Consider the following 15,929-nt stretch of genomic DNA (forward strand, 5'->3'; position numbering starts at 1 on the left):
CCCATTATTACATCCTTTAGCTGCCATCCAGATCTGGGGGCTGGTCACCCTTTTGGAGCTGGCGCCTCCTCTGCTGTGCTCAGTACCCACCCAGCTTCATCACTCCTTGGACCCGTAGGAGCCTTGCAGGTAGTGTTTTCACACCTGCTCACGAGCCCTGGCCCAGGACCTGAGTCTCCACTTGCAAGGGCCCTGGGTACAGGCTGGATAGGGGCAACTTCACTGCATGTGAGTTCGGCAACATAGGCTCTGTTCTAGAGCAGGGGAGAAGCCAGCACCTTCCCCGGTACTCCCCAGCCATATGCCCTCACTTGGGTCCTGGGAATGCAGTCCAGCTTCAGCCTTCTGAAAGTCTGCATGTGCCCAGCAGTACTGTGAACTTCCAAGCATGCATCCCTGGCATGTGTGTCTTAGTCCCTGAGTACACTTGGTCAACAGCACCAGCACCCAAAGGGGGGATGGGTAGGGGTGCAGTCAGCAGCTGCCCCTCAGGTTTGCCTCCACCAGCCTGCTGCTGCCAGAGAAGCCCCTCTTCCTCACTGAGCCTCAGTTTTCCTGTACAGTTTGGGGGGGTGACAAAGCTCTGGTTAGGGACAGAGCTTGCTGGGAACCTCCCCCGTTGCGGCTGGACTGAGTCCCTCTGACTTTGGGTCACTCTCCTCCAGGCGCCTTTAGCACAGACAGATACGCAGACAGGGCAGGCCCCTGGGGAAGGCAGGGGGACTACAGTCCTTAGGTGCTTGGGGTGGAGCCAGAGGCTGGGAATGGGTGGGGCCGAGGAGAATCTTGGTCTCAGGAGTTCTCAAAACCCTGTTGTGATGATAATAGCTACAGGCTAGCTCCTTCTCAGGTGTTTATTATTTCCGGCCCTCAATACCACTCAGGGAAGGAAGCATGATTATCCCCACCTCACAGGTGTGGACTGAGTAGCGTGGTAAAAAGCAAGTACTCTGGATCCAGATTCCCTTAAATCTTGGCTCCAGGGCTGGAGGTGTAACTCAAAGATAAAGCACATGAGAGCTCAGTGTGCAGGAGGCCAGCACACACAGGTGCACTCACAAATAAATGCACACAGAGGAAGTAAAAGAAGAAAATCCTAGGGCCGGGGATTTAGCTCGGTGGTTTTGCTGCGTGCCTTGAAAGCACAAGTTCCCAAGTTTGATCCCCAGTACCAAAAAAAAAAAAAAAAAAACAAAAACTCGTGGAGCTAGCAATTTAGATTTTTTTTTTAAAGTTTTTTTTTTTTCTGAGACAGGGTCTCAGTTTGGAATTCATGCTGGCTTTGAACTCACTATGCAGCCCAGGTTGGCCCTGAACTCGAAGCAATCCCCCTGCCTCAGCCTCCCAAGTGCTGGGAATACAGGCCTGTGTCACCACCACCACCCTTCCATAGCGCTTACTAGCTGGGTAATATTGGGGAAGTTACTTAACCTTTCTGTGCCTCAGTATTTTCATCTATAAATGAGAAAAAATTGTACCTCTTTCATAGAGTTGCTGTAAGGATTACATGAGTGAATACAAATAAAGTGTCTCGAATGGTGCCTGGCATGTAAACACCCAATAAATATTAGCTATTTTTCCAAAAGAGGGTAATCCGGAGAAAAGGAAGTGACTTACCCAAGGTCACTTGGCTTCTAAGTAGCTGATTGGCTGTGTCTGGCTACTTAACCACTAGATCTCCCATCCCAGTGCCTTGCAAATAAAAGCTGCATTGGTGGCAAATCCTTTCCAGGACTCTGGCAACTGGGGTGGGGGTGCTGACCCTCCAGCCCCACCCTGCCCCGCCCAGCTGGAGGCTGGAGGCAGGCTCTTTCTTTCCACTCAGCAACTGAAGGAACTGGCCTCCAAATCTCGCTAGGGGCCCCTGAGTGCGAACAAGGGGGCATTGAGCCTGGTGGGGCCTCACAATGGCTGCTCTGTCCCTGCTGGCCGGGGGCTGGGCCCATTTCCGACAGGGACAATAGTCAAAAGGCAATGACGCCGGCAGGGCCTGGAATCCCGGGCGGGATTTTCCAAGGCCTCAAAGCCTGCTGTTTGTCCTTACTCGCAGACTCAGGAAGCCTGCCTCCCTGTCTCCCCACCCCGCCCACGCTGGGCCCTGTGCCCAGAGGCCCTGGACCCCTCCTCAGCCTTCAGATGCCATCATGACTCAGGAGGGGTGGTCTGGGGATAAGGTGGGGAGGGACCCTGTATACCGAGGAGTCCCTGCCCACGCCCTTCTCTGGGGTGTGTGGTGGAGGAAGCTGCTCCATACCTGGGCTCTAGCCACCAGGTCTTGGTTGTGGAGAGAGGTGGTGAAGGTCAGCCTCAGGAGGCTAGGGGTTTCTGAAGCTCATGGGCAAGTATGGTCCATTCTGTATCCAGTATGCTGAGCTTCATGGCAGCAGCTATGCGGTACAAGAGTGTGGTGTATGCCTATAATTTCAGTACTGGGGAGGCTGAGGCAGGAGGGTTGCTGTGGGTTCAAGGCCAGTTTGAATTACTCATCGAGACCCTGTCTCCAACAAACAAAAGGTTGAGCCCAGCCCAGGCAAATTAGGAAGAACCTGCCTCAAAAACTCAAAAAGGCCAGGGATATAACTCAGTGATAGAGTGCTTTCCTGGAATGCAGGAAGTCCTGGGTTCAATTTCCTGCACCACAAAAAACAAAACACACACACAAACCAAGAGGGAACCCTGAGAGAGCCTGTCAGAGATGAGACGTGTGTGGTGACTGGATGGTGAGCGGCAATGGCCTTCACAGCCAGGAGGCAACTGTGTGGCACATGTCTGAGCTGTGTCCTGGCTGAGGGCAATGCTGGGTGGCCCTTGTGTGAAAGCTGGGCCCAGGACTCCAGAAAGCATAAGCTTAGAAATCTGGGTGAGCCCCGGCCCCTTCCCCACAAGCCCCTGGACTGGGCCTCCTCGGGACGGAGCTGAAGGGTGAGTAAGCCTCCGTCCGCCCTGCTTCCAACCCGAAGACCCACTGCTCACCTAGCAGCTTTTCAGGCTGCAGGCTCTGCCGGAAACTCTGCCTCAGCCCCGCTCCAGCCTCAGGCTCTCAGGCTTCGGCCCAGGCCCCCACTCCCGGGGTGCGGTTAGATTTTGGAACCTTGGCCCCTGCAGTAGGTACAGGAAAGAGTCAGTGCCAGGCTGAGTTGTGTGCAGCCCCTCACTCCTCCATGGTTCTTGCCCCTTCTGAGGGCAGGAGGGCCATTCCAGGCTCCCCAGCTGGCTTCAGAGCTGGCCCGGGGCTTGCAGCATCCTAGAGGCTTAGGCCCTGCCTTCTGCCACCCGCCTACTACTCTGTGCCCTTTCTCTGCTCCTCTGCCCCACCACCCTGGCTCCCCCTGGCCTCCCACTGGGCCCTGACCCTGTCCAGCTGGGGGGGGGTCACTTAAAGTCTCCTCAAGGTCTGACCCAGGCACTGGCACTGTCCAGCCTCGACTTGGGACCATAAATCAGGCTCAGCGAGGCCGCGGGGGTGGTGTGGGGGGGGGGCAACTGGGCTAGGGAGGGGAGTGCGGTGTGGGGGGCTGTCCTGGTACACGCCGGCCGCCTTAGCAGGGAACAGTGCCCAGCTGCAAGCCTGGAGGGCTGGGTGCTGACTGGCGCCGCCCCGCCTAGCCTGGTGCCCCCACCCAGGGAGCCTAGCCTTGGGGCGACCAAGCAGGAACCCTGAACCCTAACCCAGAGAGTCAGAGGTAACTGAAATACTATGAGGACAGTTACAGAGATGCCCCCCGGGGTAGATACAGACCCTCCCCTACCAGGGTGGATAACAACCATTCCCCTTCCCAGGGACAGTCAGAGATTCCTTTACCCCAAGAATGACGGATATACACACACTTCCCAACGGAGAGATGCACAGCCCTTGCGGGGAGGGACTGTCTCCCTAGGGACACAGGCCCCAAAATAAAGCCCTACCCCTACCTCAGCCAGGCTAGACAAACACAGACCTTGCCTGAGAACACAACACAGCTTTACCCCAACACGGAGGACCGATCCCCAGATGTTAGCAGGGCAGACAGCAGACATACACCCCAGCCTGGTCTCGGCCTAGAGGCTGCCTGATGAGGTTAGCGGGTTGGACCTGGGAGGAACCTCTTTCTCACGCCCTCTGCCACTTTCTCTGCTTTCTCCTCCGCCCAGCCATTTCCTCTGCCACAGAGGGCGGGGACTGGGAGCAACATCCTAGAGAGGGTGGGAGGTGGAGGAGCTCCTGCCTAGGACCTCAGGGAGCAGAAGTCAGAAGGAGACAGCTGGTCCTCTTCGCCCCTGAGGCCTGGCCCCAGCCGGGGGTCAGCAGACAGGGTGCTGGCTATCCAGCCAGGCTGGCCACCATCCGGAGCCCCTGGCCTGACGTCAGTCCCACTCACTGTTGTTTCTGGGGCTTGAGTCACTCCCTGTGACGCCACTGGGGTCAGCTCTGGAGCGGCTAGGGTGGCCTTCAGGGCCAGCTTTGGGGCTCAGCTCTCCCCTGGGTGCACCCCAGGATGAGGTGGGGCCATCTGAGGCCACACTCACCAGGCAACGTCAGCTGCCTACACCCAAGGTCTTGAGTTGGCCTTCAAGGTCCTCCACAGGCCTTTGCTGCAGGCGTGGCTAAGAGAGCCCTGGTGAGAGGCCTGTCTGGCTAGCTGGGGCTCTGGGCTCTGGCCGAGAAGTGCTCTGCTCCCTCTCTGCTCTCCTCTCGGGCCTTGGAACCCTGATCCGTTCTCAGCCCTCAGTGAAACCTCTCCCTCCAGCCTTGGATTTCCCTTTTCTAGAAAGTGGTCCCAGAATAATCCCCCAGATATCCCCTTTTTCCTGGAACCCGAGCCCCCTGCCCTGCCCATCAGGTTGTTGTCCTGTATTCTCTGCGGCCGTCCTGGTTTTCTTCTGGTGCCAAGGCACTCCCTAACTTGTTGAGAGCAGGGATGGGAACTGCTCCTCACTCTCAATGTGTCACTTTTCTCTTCCATCACACTATCTCTCTGGGATGGCAGCAGTAGCCTCCATTCTGGCCACCTCTGCCCCCTACAGAACCTACTGTCATTTCTTGCATACCATTTGTTAGGTTTTCTTGTCCAGGTATAGCCACTGGTCCATTTCTTCTGTAAGACTTGGAGCTTCCAGAGGGCTACAATTGTGAATCGTCCCATTGGTATTACAGGTATTACATGGGCGTAACATACACACAGTTCTATGTGTGTATGAAGAATTGCTTTTTTTTTTTTTTTTTAGACACAGTCCTCCTATGTAGCCCAGGCTGGCCTCGGACTCATGACCCTCCTGCCTCAGTCTCCCAAGTGCTGGGATTACAGAATGCATCCCAACACCTGGCAACAATTGGATCTTGATTATCATGAGTAAGGATATAGGATGGGAGAATTCACCTAACAGTCTCACACTTTTTGGCCAAGACCACTTCCCTGACCAGAAGACTCAGATGGGAGTGGGCCCTTGTGTCTGAACTTTGAGGAGAACTGCCCTGAAAGAATTCAGGGAAGTACAAGGCAAGCAAGGCTTGACCACCTGGTGAGACCAGAGAGGCAAGAGGACAGTTGCACAAGGAAAGGTTCTTTGGGAGGGATGAATTTTGCAGTAGGGACAAGGGTGGTAAAAAACTAGTGGAGTTGAGCATGGTGGTGCATGCCTGTAATCTCAGCACTAGGGAGTTCAAGCTTAGCCTGGGCTATCTATCTGGTTTCAAGGTCAACCTGGACTGTTTAGTAAGATCTTGTCCCAAAAAGCAAAAAGCTGGTGGGGCATGGTAGTGAATGCCTATGAGCCCAGCATTTGGGAGGCTGAGGCAGGAGGATAGCTTCAAGTTTGAGGCCAGCCTGGGCTACATAGTGAGTTCAAGACCACTTAATTACATAGTAAGACCCTGTCTCAAAAAAAAACCCCAACAAAAACCAACAACAACACCAAAAAGAAAAACTGGGCATGGTGGTACACACCTCTAATCCCAGCACTCTGGAAGCCTGAGGCAGGAGGATCACAAGTTCTAGCCAAGCCTGAGCAATTCAGCAATTTAGTGAGATCTTGTATTAAAAAAAGGATGGAGGGGATCTGGGGCTATAGCTCAGTGCAAAGGCCCTGGGTTCTATCCCCCACACAGGCCCCCACCCTCATAATGGAACAAAGAAAGAGGAATTGTGCGGCCTTGGTGAGTATAGTAGTCAAGGATTTCAGAAACACAGAACTAAGAGGACACATACATACATGGGAGGGAGTCAGATAGAGATTTATTATGAGAAGGCTGACACATCCCAAGATCTGAAGTCAGCAAGTGGAGAACTAGAAAAGCTGATGGTGTAGTTCCTGTCTGAATGCAAGAAAGGACTGATGTCCCAGGCCTACAGCAGCTAAAGGGACTTCCCCTTACTCACAGGCGAGTTGGGCTTTTGGGTCTACCAGGCTTTCATCTGATTGAGTAGGGCCCACTCACGCTAGGGAGGGCCACCCACTTTGATCAGTCTACCAATCCAGACATTAATTTTTTTTTTTTTCCAGTACTGGGGATTGAACTCAGGACCTTGAGCTTATGAGGCATGTGGGGCACCACTGAGCTAAATCCCCGGCCCCAGACATTAATCTTACCTGAAACACCTTCACAGACACAACTAGAATGTCTGGGCCTCCTGTCCCAGGCAAGTTGACACATACAATTACAGTAAGTCACTGCATTTCACTAAGTCTCCATTTCATTATCTGTAAACTGGGGGTGGGGGTAGAATTGTATTTACATGAAAGGTCCATGGTGGGAGAGATCATCACAGTAGTGACTGAAGTGCTGGCATAAGAATTAGTGAGGCTTGATGATGATGATGACGTCAGGATGGTGGCAGCAAGAGGCTTGAGACAGTGTGTCAGGTAGGTAGAGGTCAGTCATTCCCCTCACTCACTGGCAGGATCTGGGGGTTGGGCTCTGGTTCCTCTTCTGTGGCAGGGTTGGTCCCAGGCTCTCTGGGTCCCCAAGCCCCTTCAGCTTCTCACAGGCATCACCTTTCAAAATCTTTCTCCTGATGTTCTCCTACTTTTGTGTATGCTCTGGAAAAGTTGGCTGGGGGCTACCCAGGGAGAGGTACTCATACCTGGGACAGAGGCAAGGGCTGAAGAAGAGCAAATCCATGGGGAGGAAGGAAGGGTACCAGGAACAGATGAGAGGGAGGAGGTGGGTGGGCAGCTAGGTTTGGAAGAAGAGGAGGGAAGGGAGGCCTAGGGCAGTGACAGTGACAGTGGTGTGCTGGAGCCAGTTGTACTGACACTTAGGAGCCTGTCGCACCCCTGGTGATAAAGATGCAATCATTCAGCCACTCATGGTGATATACACCTGTAATCCCAGCACTCTGGGAAGATGAGGCAGGAGGATTGAAAATTGGAGTCCAGCCTGGGTAATTTAGGGACTTAGTGAGATCCTGCCCCCTCCCCCAATATATATTTTTGGTACCAGGGATCGAACTCGGGTCCTTGGGCTTGTGAGGCAGACGGCTGAGCTAAATCCCTGGCCCAATAAAAATATTTTTTAAAAAGTTGGAATGTAGGTTAGTGGGAAGGCCCTGGGTTCAATCCTCAGTCCTGGGGAAAAAAATGATGCAATCAATCATTCATTCCAGATTCTGAATTCAGTGGTATCCTGTAGGTTGAAATTGGTATGGTAGAAAGCTTGCAAAAATGCTACAAATCAAGCTTGGCATGGTGGAGCCAGTCACTTGTAATCCCAGCACGTAGGAGGCTGAGGCAGGAATATTGCTGAGAGTTCTAGGCCCGCTTGGGCACCATAGTGAGTTCCAGGGCAACCTGGCCTACATTTATAAAAAAGAAAAAAACAAGCCAGAAATCAAGGCAGTTCCCTATTAAGAGTGTAGGTCAGTACACTACTACTGGGTGGGCTATATATTAGAGAGTGGTAGTGCATGGGGAGGGCCCTGCTAGAGGTCAGAAAGAGAATGTTTTGGTTTTTGTTTGTTTTGTTTTTGAGACAGGGTCTTGCTATGCAGTTCAGGCTGGCCTCCAACTCACAGCAACCCTCCTGCCTCAGCCTCCCGACTGCTGGGATTACAGGTGTAAGCCACCACACCAAGTTTAGAATCATGCCCTTTTCGTGCCACTCAATAAATGTTACCTAAAAAAAAAAAAAGTTACCTATTACTGTTCTGGAAGATAACGTGTGTTTGGAAAAAGAGGTATTTTAATCCTCAAGTTAAACAACTCAAGAGTGCCCCCTGTTGGAGGGAGCCTACTAGGTTCTAGCAGCAATTGACAAATCCTACCATCTGTGAAGAACCAACCAAGCTTCCAGGCAGTTACACAGCACTAACAGTGCAGTCATATTCACAGAACACTTCAAGAGTCACAAAGGACTTTCATGTGCGTTATTGCTTGGGATTCTCACATCAGCTGCCTGTTTATAGAGGAAATCAGAAAGGATGCGTGATATCAGAGAAGCAATGGCCGAATTATAAGCTGTACAAGAACTGTCACTAGATCAGGCATGGTAGAGGATCAAGTGGTGCTGCAGTATGAAGATAACCCTCAGAAAGATTAACCCCCTTTCTCCTGTACCTCTGTGTGGGTTGAAGGTCAGGGATCCTGCCCATTAAGTACGTTGGACAAACACAAGTTTTTGCCATCCATTCGGCGTCAGGCAGCATACCGGTGTGCGCTCATTGTCAGGATTCTGGTTATGCCCCTGAATTCAGTTTATGGCCCTGAATTTATGGGGATCGGTGCCTTTTCCTGGGCTCTCAGCCAAGGGTCCCGGATCATTTTCTTCAAAGGGCTCAATTCATCGGTGTGACATCTCTCGGCCGAGGGAGGCAGCGTAGGGCCCGTCTGGCCCCTCCTTCCATACCGTCTCTATGGCGGAAGTGATTTGCTCCAGACAAAACAACAGTCTCGCTGGTGGGAGTGAGTGGACTCGTCCAAATAAGGGGGATACTTCTTACCATGAGGCCTAACGGTCCGAGGAATAATCAAGACAAAAAGAAGTACCCAAGATTTTGAGCAGAACCTGAATATGTGTGTACCTTCCTATGAGTTTCCAGATGCTGAGGGCAGCGCCAGTGGTGAGAGGCCTCGGCCGAGCCGGCCGCTCCCCAGCTGAAGGCCACAGGTGGCACGCTCCGGTTCGTCACTCACCTGGACGGTGCGAGGCTTCCGGTCCCGGCTCCCCAGTTGCTGCGGTGGTCTGGCGCCTGAACCCTGGGCTGTGTCTTGGCCCTCTGGCTACTGACCTCAGTTCGAAGAGGTAAGGAACCGTCCTAGCCGCCCGTCCCCCTTCCGGCGCGGGCGCTGGTACCTCCTGCCGCAACGGGCCTAAGAGCGCGCCTCGATCCCCCAGAGCCCGGCTAGGCTCAGCGCGGGGCGCCGCCCCCGAGACGTCCGAGAAGTCGGCTCCTCCTGGGTTCCCCGGTCTGTGGAGGACCTTGGGGAGCGGCGGCGGGGGTACGTGACTTTGGCGGTTGTCTCGGTTTTCGCTACAGAACTCAGTAGTCTTCTGTTCTTGCTTTTAGTCCGTTTCTCGAGGCTCAGCGCCGGCGCAGAGCAGCTGTGCGGAGGTCGTACCAGGGCTGGAGAAGGAAGGGCGATCAAGCCCGAGTGACCCCGCGCTCCATCCCAGACGCGTAAGGATGGGGCGGGGGGAGTGTCTTGGGTTGCATCCACACTCCAGTCAGCCTCTGCCTCTTGCAGGGACGCGACTTCCCAGGCCTTGCACTTCATTGCTCACCATAGCCGTATGGCTGGATAACTAAATGCAACTGCTCTGGGAACTGGCTGGTCAGGACTGGCTTCCTGGGGAAGTGGGTTCTGGAATAACACCGAGACTGAGGAAAGACCCTGAACTTGGGGCCAAAGTGAGGAGGTGTATGGCCTGTACAAAGGTTTGTGGGGGACCCACAAAGGGAAAGTTAAGGAGGAAAGGGGACTGGACTAGAGCTTGGAATCTCTAGGTGGGAAACAGTTGGATGGAGTTAAAACTAGAGGGCAGGTAATGGCAAGAAAGCCATCTCACCCTTGATGGAAGAGAAACCAACACAGCAACTCCTAGAAGGACCTGGAATTCCTGGGTCAGGATGCATTCCACTAGGTACTAGGAGAAGAGAAGTAATGTCAAACAAGTGTGTTTATGGTGACTGAGAACCTTCAACTTGTAGAATGAGTGAGAAGTGACTCTGACAGAAGAGCTGCCCCTGAATATCAGAAAAGCTCGCTTGGGAAAGGGTGAGACTGATTTTATGTGGCTTCAGTATCAGAATAAAAACTTAATGGTTTGAAGCATGAGATAGAGTAACTGAATAGAACAGTCTAAAGATGGACTAGTGTTTTGTTTCCTTTTTTTTTTTTTAGGTACCGGGGATTGGACTCGGGACCTTGTGCTTTCAAGGCAGGTGGCAGCACCACTGAGCTAAATCTCTGACCGATTTTTTGTTTTTTTTGAGACAGCATCTCACTGTGTAGTTTATTTGTTTTTGTTGTTTTTTCTTTCTTTTTTTGAGTCAGGGTCTTGCTGTGTAGTTCCAGGCTGGTCTTAAACTCACTATGTAGCCCAAGCTGACCTCAGACTCTTGGCAGTCCTGCCTCAGCCTCCGTACGCCACCGTGTCTGGCTAAAAGATGGGATAGTCTTATGTGAGAAGCAGTGAATTCCCTGTCAGGGGCACTTTGCAAGCTGAACACACAGCTATGAAACTTGGCTGTTCCTCTGGGCTTTTTTTTTTTTTCCTGCTTTGATGTGTGATGGGCATGCTAGGCAAGCACTCTGCTGCTGAGCTAAATCCCAGTATGGGCTCATATTTGATTACTTACTAAGTTCTGGTTCTCAGGTCTCTTCACCTTCCAACTCTTCCTGCCACTGCTGTAGTATGGCCTGGTGTTATCTTTAGGCAATAACATAATAATGAATTATAGCAGCTAATGCTTAGTAAATGTTCAGTACTTGCCAGGTCCTGCTTTAAGTGGTTTACACATGCTAACTCATTCACTCCTTGAATAATCCTCTCAAGATAGCTGTTATTACTATTTTCTGTTACTGATGGGGAAACTGAGGCACATAAGTTTTAGGCAGCTTGCCTAAGATCACACAGGGAGTAGTGGCAGAGCTGGAGTTCCAATCCAGGGTATCTTGGGCTTTTGAGTCATTGTTCTTGACCAGTATACTGTGTTTTACATGTATTTCTTTAACTAGTCCTTGCCACATTCCTATTTTATTTTTATTTACTTATTTTTGTGGTCCTGGGGATTGAACCCATAGTTTTTGCACTGGACTGTACTCCTCCCTCCCCTTTTTTCGAGATCGGTTCACACTAAGTCAGTAAGTGCCCAGGCTTGGCTTGAACTTTGTATCCTTCTGCCTCACCCTCCTCAAGTATTACCGGGATGTACAACTACACCTGGCTCACAAATCCCTTTTTATAGGTAGAAAACAAGTTCAGAGAGGTTGACCTATTTGCTAAAGGTCCCAGAGTGTCTTAGTCATCACTATAACAAAATATCTGAGATAAACAACTTAAAAGAAGCAAAGATTTATTTTGGCCCATGGTTTCATTCCATAGTCTGCTGGCACTGTTGCTTTTGAGTCTGTGGCTAACAGGACATTGTGGTGGGAAATACAAGTTGGAACAAAGCTGTTCACCTTATGGCTGCTAGGAAACAAAAATAGGGGGCCAGGGGTCCTAGTATCCCCTGCAAAGTCACGGCACCAGTGCTTAGCTTCCTTTCACTAGGCCCTACCTCTAAGAGTTGCACCTATGGCTGGCAACCAGACCTTTAACACATGGCCTTTGAGGGACATTTAAGATCTAGACCATGACAAAGCAAGATGTAGGAGAGCTGGGAGACATGGCACACACATGTAGTCTCAGCTACTCAAGAGGCTGAGGCAGGAGGATTACTTAAGAGGCCAGGAGTTTGGGGCTGGCCTAGACAACATTTATGTATTTATTTTTGTGGTGCTAGGAATTTGCCTCTTTTTTTTTTTTTGGTACAGGGCCTTGTGCTTATGAGGCAGGCATGGTGCCACTGATCTAAATCCCTAGCCCAGGTGCTAGGAATTGAACCTAAGGCCTCAGTGCATGCTAGGCAAGCCCTGAATGACTAAGCTATATCCCTAGCTCTTTGAGGCCTGTAACTGCTATGACTATAGTGACTTCTGACGGGTTTTCTTGCCCAACTTCTTTGCCTTAAATCGCCCATTTTTACACTGGAGTCTGGATGGCCCTGGAAATGCGTGGGATTTGGTGTGTATTATGCACAGGTTTGTTTGTTTGTTTGTTTGTTTTTTGAGTCTCAAAAAAGGCCAAAGGCTGGTCTTGAACTCACTGTGGAGCCGGGGCTGGGCTTGAACTCACAGCGATCAGCTCCCAAGTGCTGAGATTACAAGTGTATGCCACCTTGCCTGGCTCAATTCAGGTTTTATTTATTTTCTATGTATGTATTTATTTATTTTTCAATTCAGGTTTTAAAGCCCATCCTGCATGGCTTTCATTGACTTCTCAAAGGAACTTGTGACCCCAAAGTAGTTACGACCCATTCTTTGCCCTTTAGTCAGAGTTAACTTTCTTATGCACAGATTTGATCTTGGCATGGCTTGCAGTGACTCTCTTCACTCTTTACAGGATAGAGTCTAAGTGTCTTAACCTGTGGTCATGCAAGTTCCCAGGACATGAGACTCTGGGTCTTTCTTTTCTTATTTCTATCTTGTTCTCTCACCACAGTGGGAACATTTACCTGCCCGTTGGTCCTGTATCCCCTCAGCTCCCGGGGCTAGGTTAGTGCCTGACAAGTGCTGCATAAGGAGCCTTTGCTGGTTGCTGCACTGAATGCTGTTAATGGAATGTAGGTCTCCACTGGCAGTTTGTACAGTAGCATTGATGCTTCTGCTGCTCTCTGACCGAGAAGGTTTGTGATTTTCTGATAGCATGTGCTCTCAGAGTGTAGGGCACAGCAGAGGCAGGGGCTGAGCTGAACTGAGCAGGAAGTGAACAGGGATGTGCAGATGGTTCATATGATGTCAGCATTCTGACCTGGGCTCCTCTTGCAGGTGGCCCCTGGGTGGGGCAAAGTTCCCTGTTTTTATCCCAAGCCCCCGTCCTGGTGTGGGCCACTGGCTGCAGGATGAACTGTCGCTCAGAGGTGCTGGAGGTGTCGGTGGAGGGACGGCAGGTGGAGGAGGCCATGTTGGCTGTGCTGCACACAGTGCTCCTGCACCGAAGCACGGGCAAGTTCCACTACAAGAAGGAAGGCACCTACTCCATCGGTACTGTGGGCACCCAGGATGTTGACTGTGACTTCATTGATTTCACCTATGTGCGAGTGTCCTCTGAGGAGCTGGACCGTGCCCTGCGCAAGGTTGTCGGGGAGTTCAAGGTAGGGGAATGGTACAGCTGATGGTAGGCAATGGTAGGTGGAGCTGGAATATCTCTCTACGTAGGCTGGCTTGGACCTGCTTACCCTTCCTGGAAGTGTGGATTGGGTTCTTTCAGGCAGAAAGGTACAGGCATATTGAGAGCTCTTCCTGGGGTAGGAGGGCTTATGTGTCAGGGTAGGGTGGGGTGGGATGGGGTGGGCGAAGGATGCCTGCACAGATACTTGGGGGAGAAGGGAGAGCAGGAAGCCAATGTGGTCAGGTCCCTTTGGCAGATGAGGGTCATTGCTCCTGCGGTCTTGACTTTCTCTGGCTCCACAACTCTTAGGACACCTCTCTGCTTGCTCTGCTCCTGCTCCCACTCACGCCTCTCTCTCTCTTCCTTCCTTCCTTCCCCTCCCCTTCCCCCTTCCCCCTTTTTTCTTGCGTTGAACCCAGGGCCTTCACACGGAGCTACAGCCCCAGCCCAGCTCAATGAGTCTTATATTGAATAAATTGTAAAATTTGGTAAAATTGTCAGATTGTTATCTTAGAAAAATTAGTTAAACATTTGCAATTTTTGGTCCTCCTGTATTTAAATAATTGGACTTCTAAGTGGTTAACAAAGCTGATGCCGGGCGTGGTGCTGCACACCTGTAAAATCCCAGCAATCAGGAGGCTGAGGCAGGAGGATCACTGAGTTTGAGGCCAGCCTTTGCTATATAGCAAGACCCTGTCTCAAGCAAGCAAACAAACAAACAGATAGAAAGCTGAAGGAGTTGGGCTTGGAGGCATATGATATTGATTTGCATGAACCATTCAGGTTTAGGCTGGAAGTATGCTGTGTCACCTTACACAAATCCTTTGCCTTCTCTGAATCTCATTCTCTGCCATGTCTGAAGGACTAAGAGCTAGAGGGGTGTAATTTCCTGGGGCTTAGGAAGTAGACACTGGCAGGGTGAGAGCTCTTCAAAGGCTTTGGCCCGATCATCTGTAATCTCTTCTTCCCCAGGATGCACTGCGAAACTCGGGTGGTGATGGGTTGGGGCAGATGTCCTTGGAGTTCTATCAGAAAAAGAAATCTCGGTGGCCTTTCTCAGATGAGTGTATCCCATGGGAAGTGTGGACAGTCAAGGTGCATGTGGTGGCTCTGGCCACGGAGCAGGAGCGGCAGATCTGCCGGGAGAAGGTGGGTGAGAAGCTCTGCGAGAAGATCATCAACATCGTGGAGGTGATGAACCGGCATGAATACCTGCCCAAGATGCCCACACAGTCGGAGGTGGACAACGTGTTTGACACAGGCTTGCGGGATGTGCAGCCCTACCTTTACAAGATCTCCTTTCAGATCACTGATGCCCTGGGTACCTCAGTCACCACCACCATGCGCAGGCTTATCAAAGACACCCTTGCCCTGTAGGCCTGCTGGAGTTGTGGGAGCTCCTTTGTGGCTTCCAGGGACTGTACTGTCAGGCCCTTGGGAGTCTGACCCGGCTCTGGGTTCTTGGTGAGACTTGGAAAGGGTGGCCCTTGGCTTGTTTTGTGGTTGCCAGCCTCTGGTCATCCCTGAACCTTTGCTGGCAGTCATGTTCTGCTTACAGTCTCTTCACTCCCTTGGAGAGGATCCCCTTTTGTTCTCCACTGTACAGAAGAGCCACCACGAGGATGGTAATAAAGCTGAGACATGAGTTTGGGTTCATCCTCAATCATTAAGACTTCCTGGTGTTCCTTCAGGGACACAGGTGTGAGCAGGAACGTGACTCCAAGCTGAGGGGATGGATGGATGGGATTAAAGACAGATTAAAACTGATGTAATTTGCACTTTGTTGGACATTCACACAGTCAGATGTTACCCACAGAGTGTGACCGTGATTAGTCCCATGAATGACAGCATGGGGTAAGGGCCTGTTGCTTTTGGATGTGACTGAGCTATTTCCTCGAAGGGGAAGCCATGACATCCCTGGCCTTCATATTATCTGGTCTTACTTCATGGTACCCCAAAGAATGTCTTCTCTGTGGCCATAGAGCACACACAGGTCCCTAGCTACACCAGAAAAGTCATTTGATGTCGGTGTCTTGGGAGAGCCTGGCCAGCTTGCAGTGGTGGTACTTCTTCCAGCCTGGACTGCCTTTGCTGATTGTTAGAGCATTACTTTGGTAACTCACCCATTTTTACACAAGCATACTCAAAGCCTTCCTCATGTGCTATGTTTCTATGGATTTGTTTTCTGTTTTGCAATGCTCTTTGACTCCATCTTCAGCAGTTTTAATCTGACTAAATGAATTGTGTGTTAGAAGGTGTGCTAGGGGGGATGTGGGAGAAGTTGTCTTACCAATGGTCCTTACCATTGTCTTACCAATGTCTTACCAATGGAGGCAGGGTAGGTAGCCAGGATAGCCAGGAAGAGTTTATATTTTTTTCCCATGCCACGCTCTTTGGCCTCAGGCTGTTTCCTGACTGAGGTTTTGTGATGTCCTCTGGCATCAGAGAGTTGAAGAACTGGGAGGGGATTTGGGGATGGGGAAGACCCTTTCCAACAAGTCCTTGATGGTCTGTAGCCCCCATGTGGCCTGCTGCAGTCTGAGGGGCCTTCCTGTTTTCCTTCATAGGTATTGACTGA

The 15,929-nt window shown here is 51.3% G+C and overlaps 1 protein-coding gene across 3 annotated transcripts; it reads left to right on the plus strand.

Annotated features, from left to right (window-relative positions):
* The first annotated feature begins 7,156 nt into the window (after window positions 1-7,156).
* On the plus strand, window positions 7,157-14,996 carry Atg101 (autophagy related 101). 3 transcript variants are annotated; one of them, XM_013079028.3, is made up of 5 exons: window positions 7,157-9,217; window positions 9,483-9,593; window positions 10,318-10,354; window positions 13,009-13,334; window positions 14,324-14,996. In XM_013079028.3, the coding sequence occupies exons 4-5, from the start codon at window positions 13,083-13,085 to the stop codon at window positions 14,726-14,728; spliced, it is 657 nt and encodes a 218-aa protein (XP_012934482.1). In that variant the 5' UTR covers window positions 7,157-9,217; window positions 9,483-9,593; window positions 10,318-10,354; window positions 13,009-13,082; the 3' UTR covers window positions 14,729-14,996. The 3 variants fall into 3 exon arrangements, with proteins under 3 accessions (XP_012934482.1, XP_004862969.1, XP_087056105.1); XM_004862912.3 differs by lacking the exon at window positions 10,318-10,354 and having other exon boundaries at window positions 7,489-9,217; XM_087199979.1 differs by lacking the exons at window positions 7,157-9,217; window positions 9,483-9,593 and adding an exon at window positions 10,174-10,191.
* Window positions 14,997-15,929: the final 933 nt, after the last annotated feature.

This window comes from Heterocephalus glaber, unplaced genomic scaffold (genome assembly GCF_053883595.1).
Source record: "Heterocephalus glaber isolate CG9 unplaced genomic scaffold, H.glaber_assembly_v1.0 deba00001733, whole genome shotgun sequence".
Classification (NCBI taxonomy): domain Eukaryota; kingdom Metazoa; phylum Chordata; class Mammalia; order Rodentia; family Bathyergidae; genus Heterocephalus; species Heterocephalus glaber.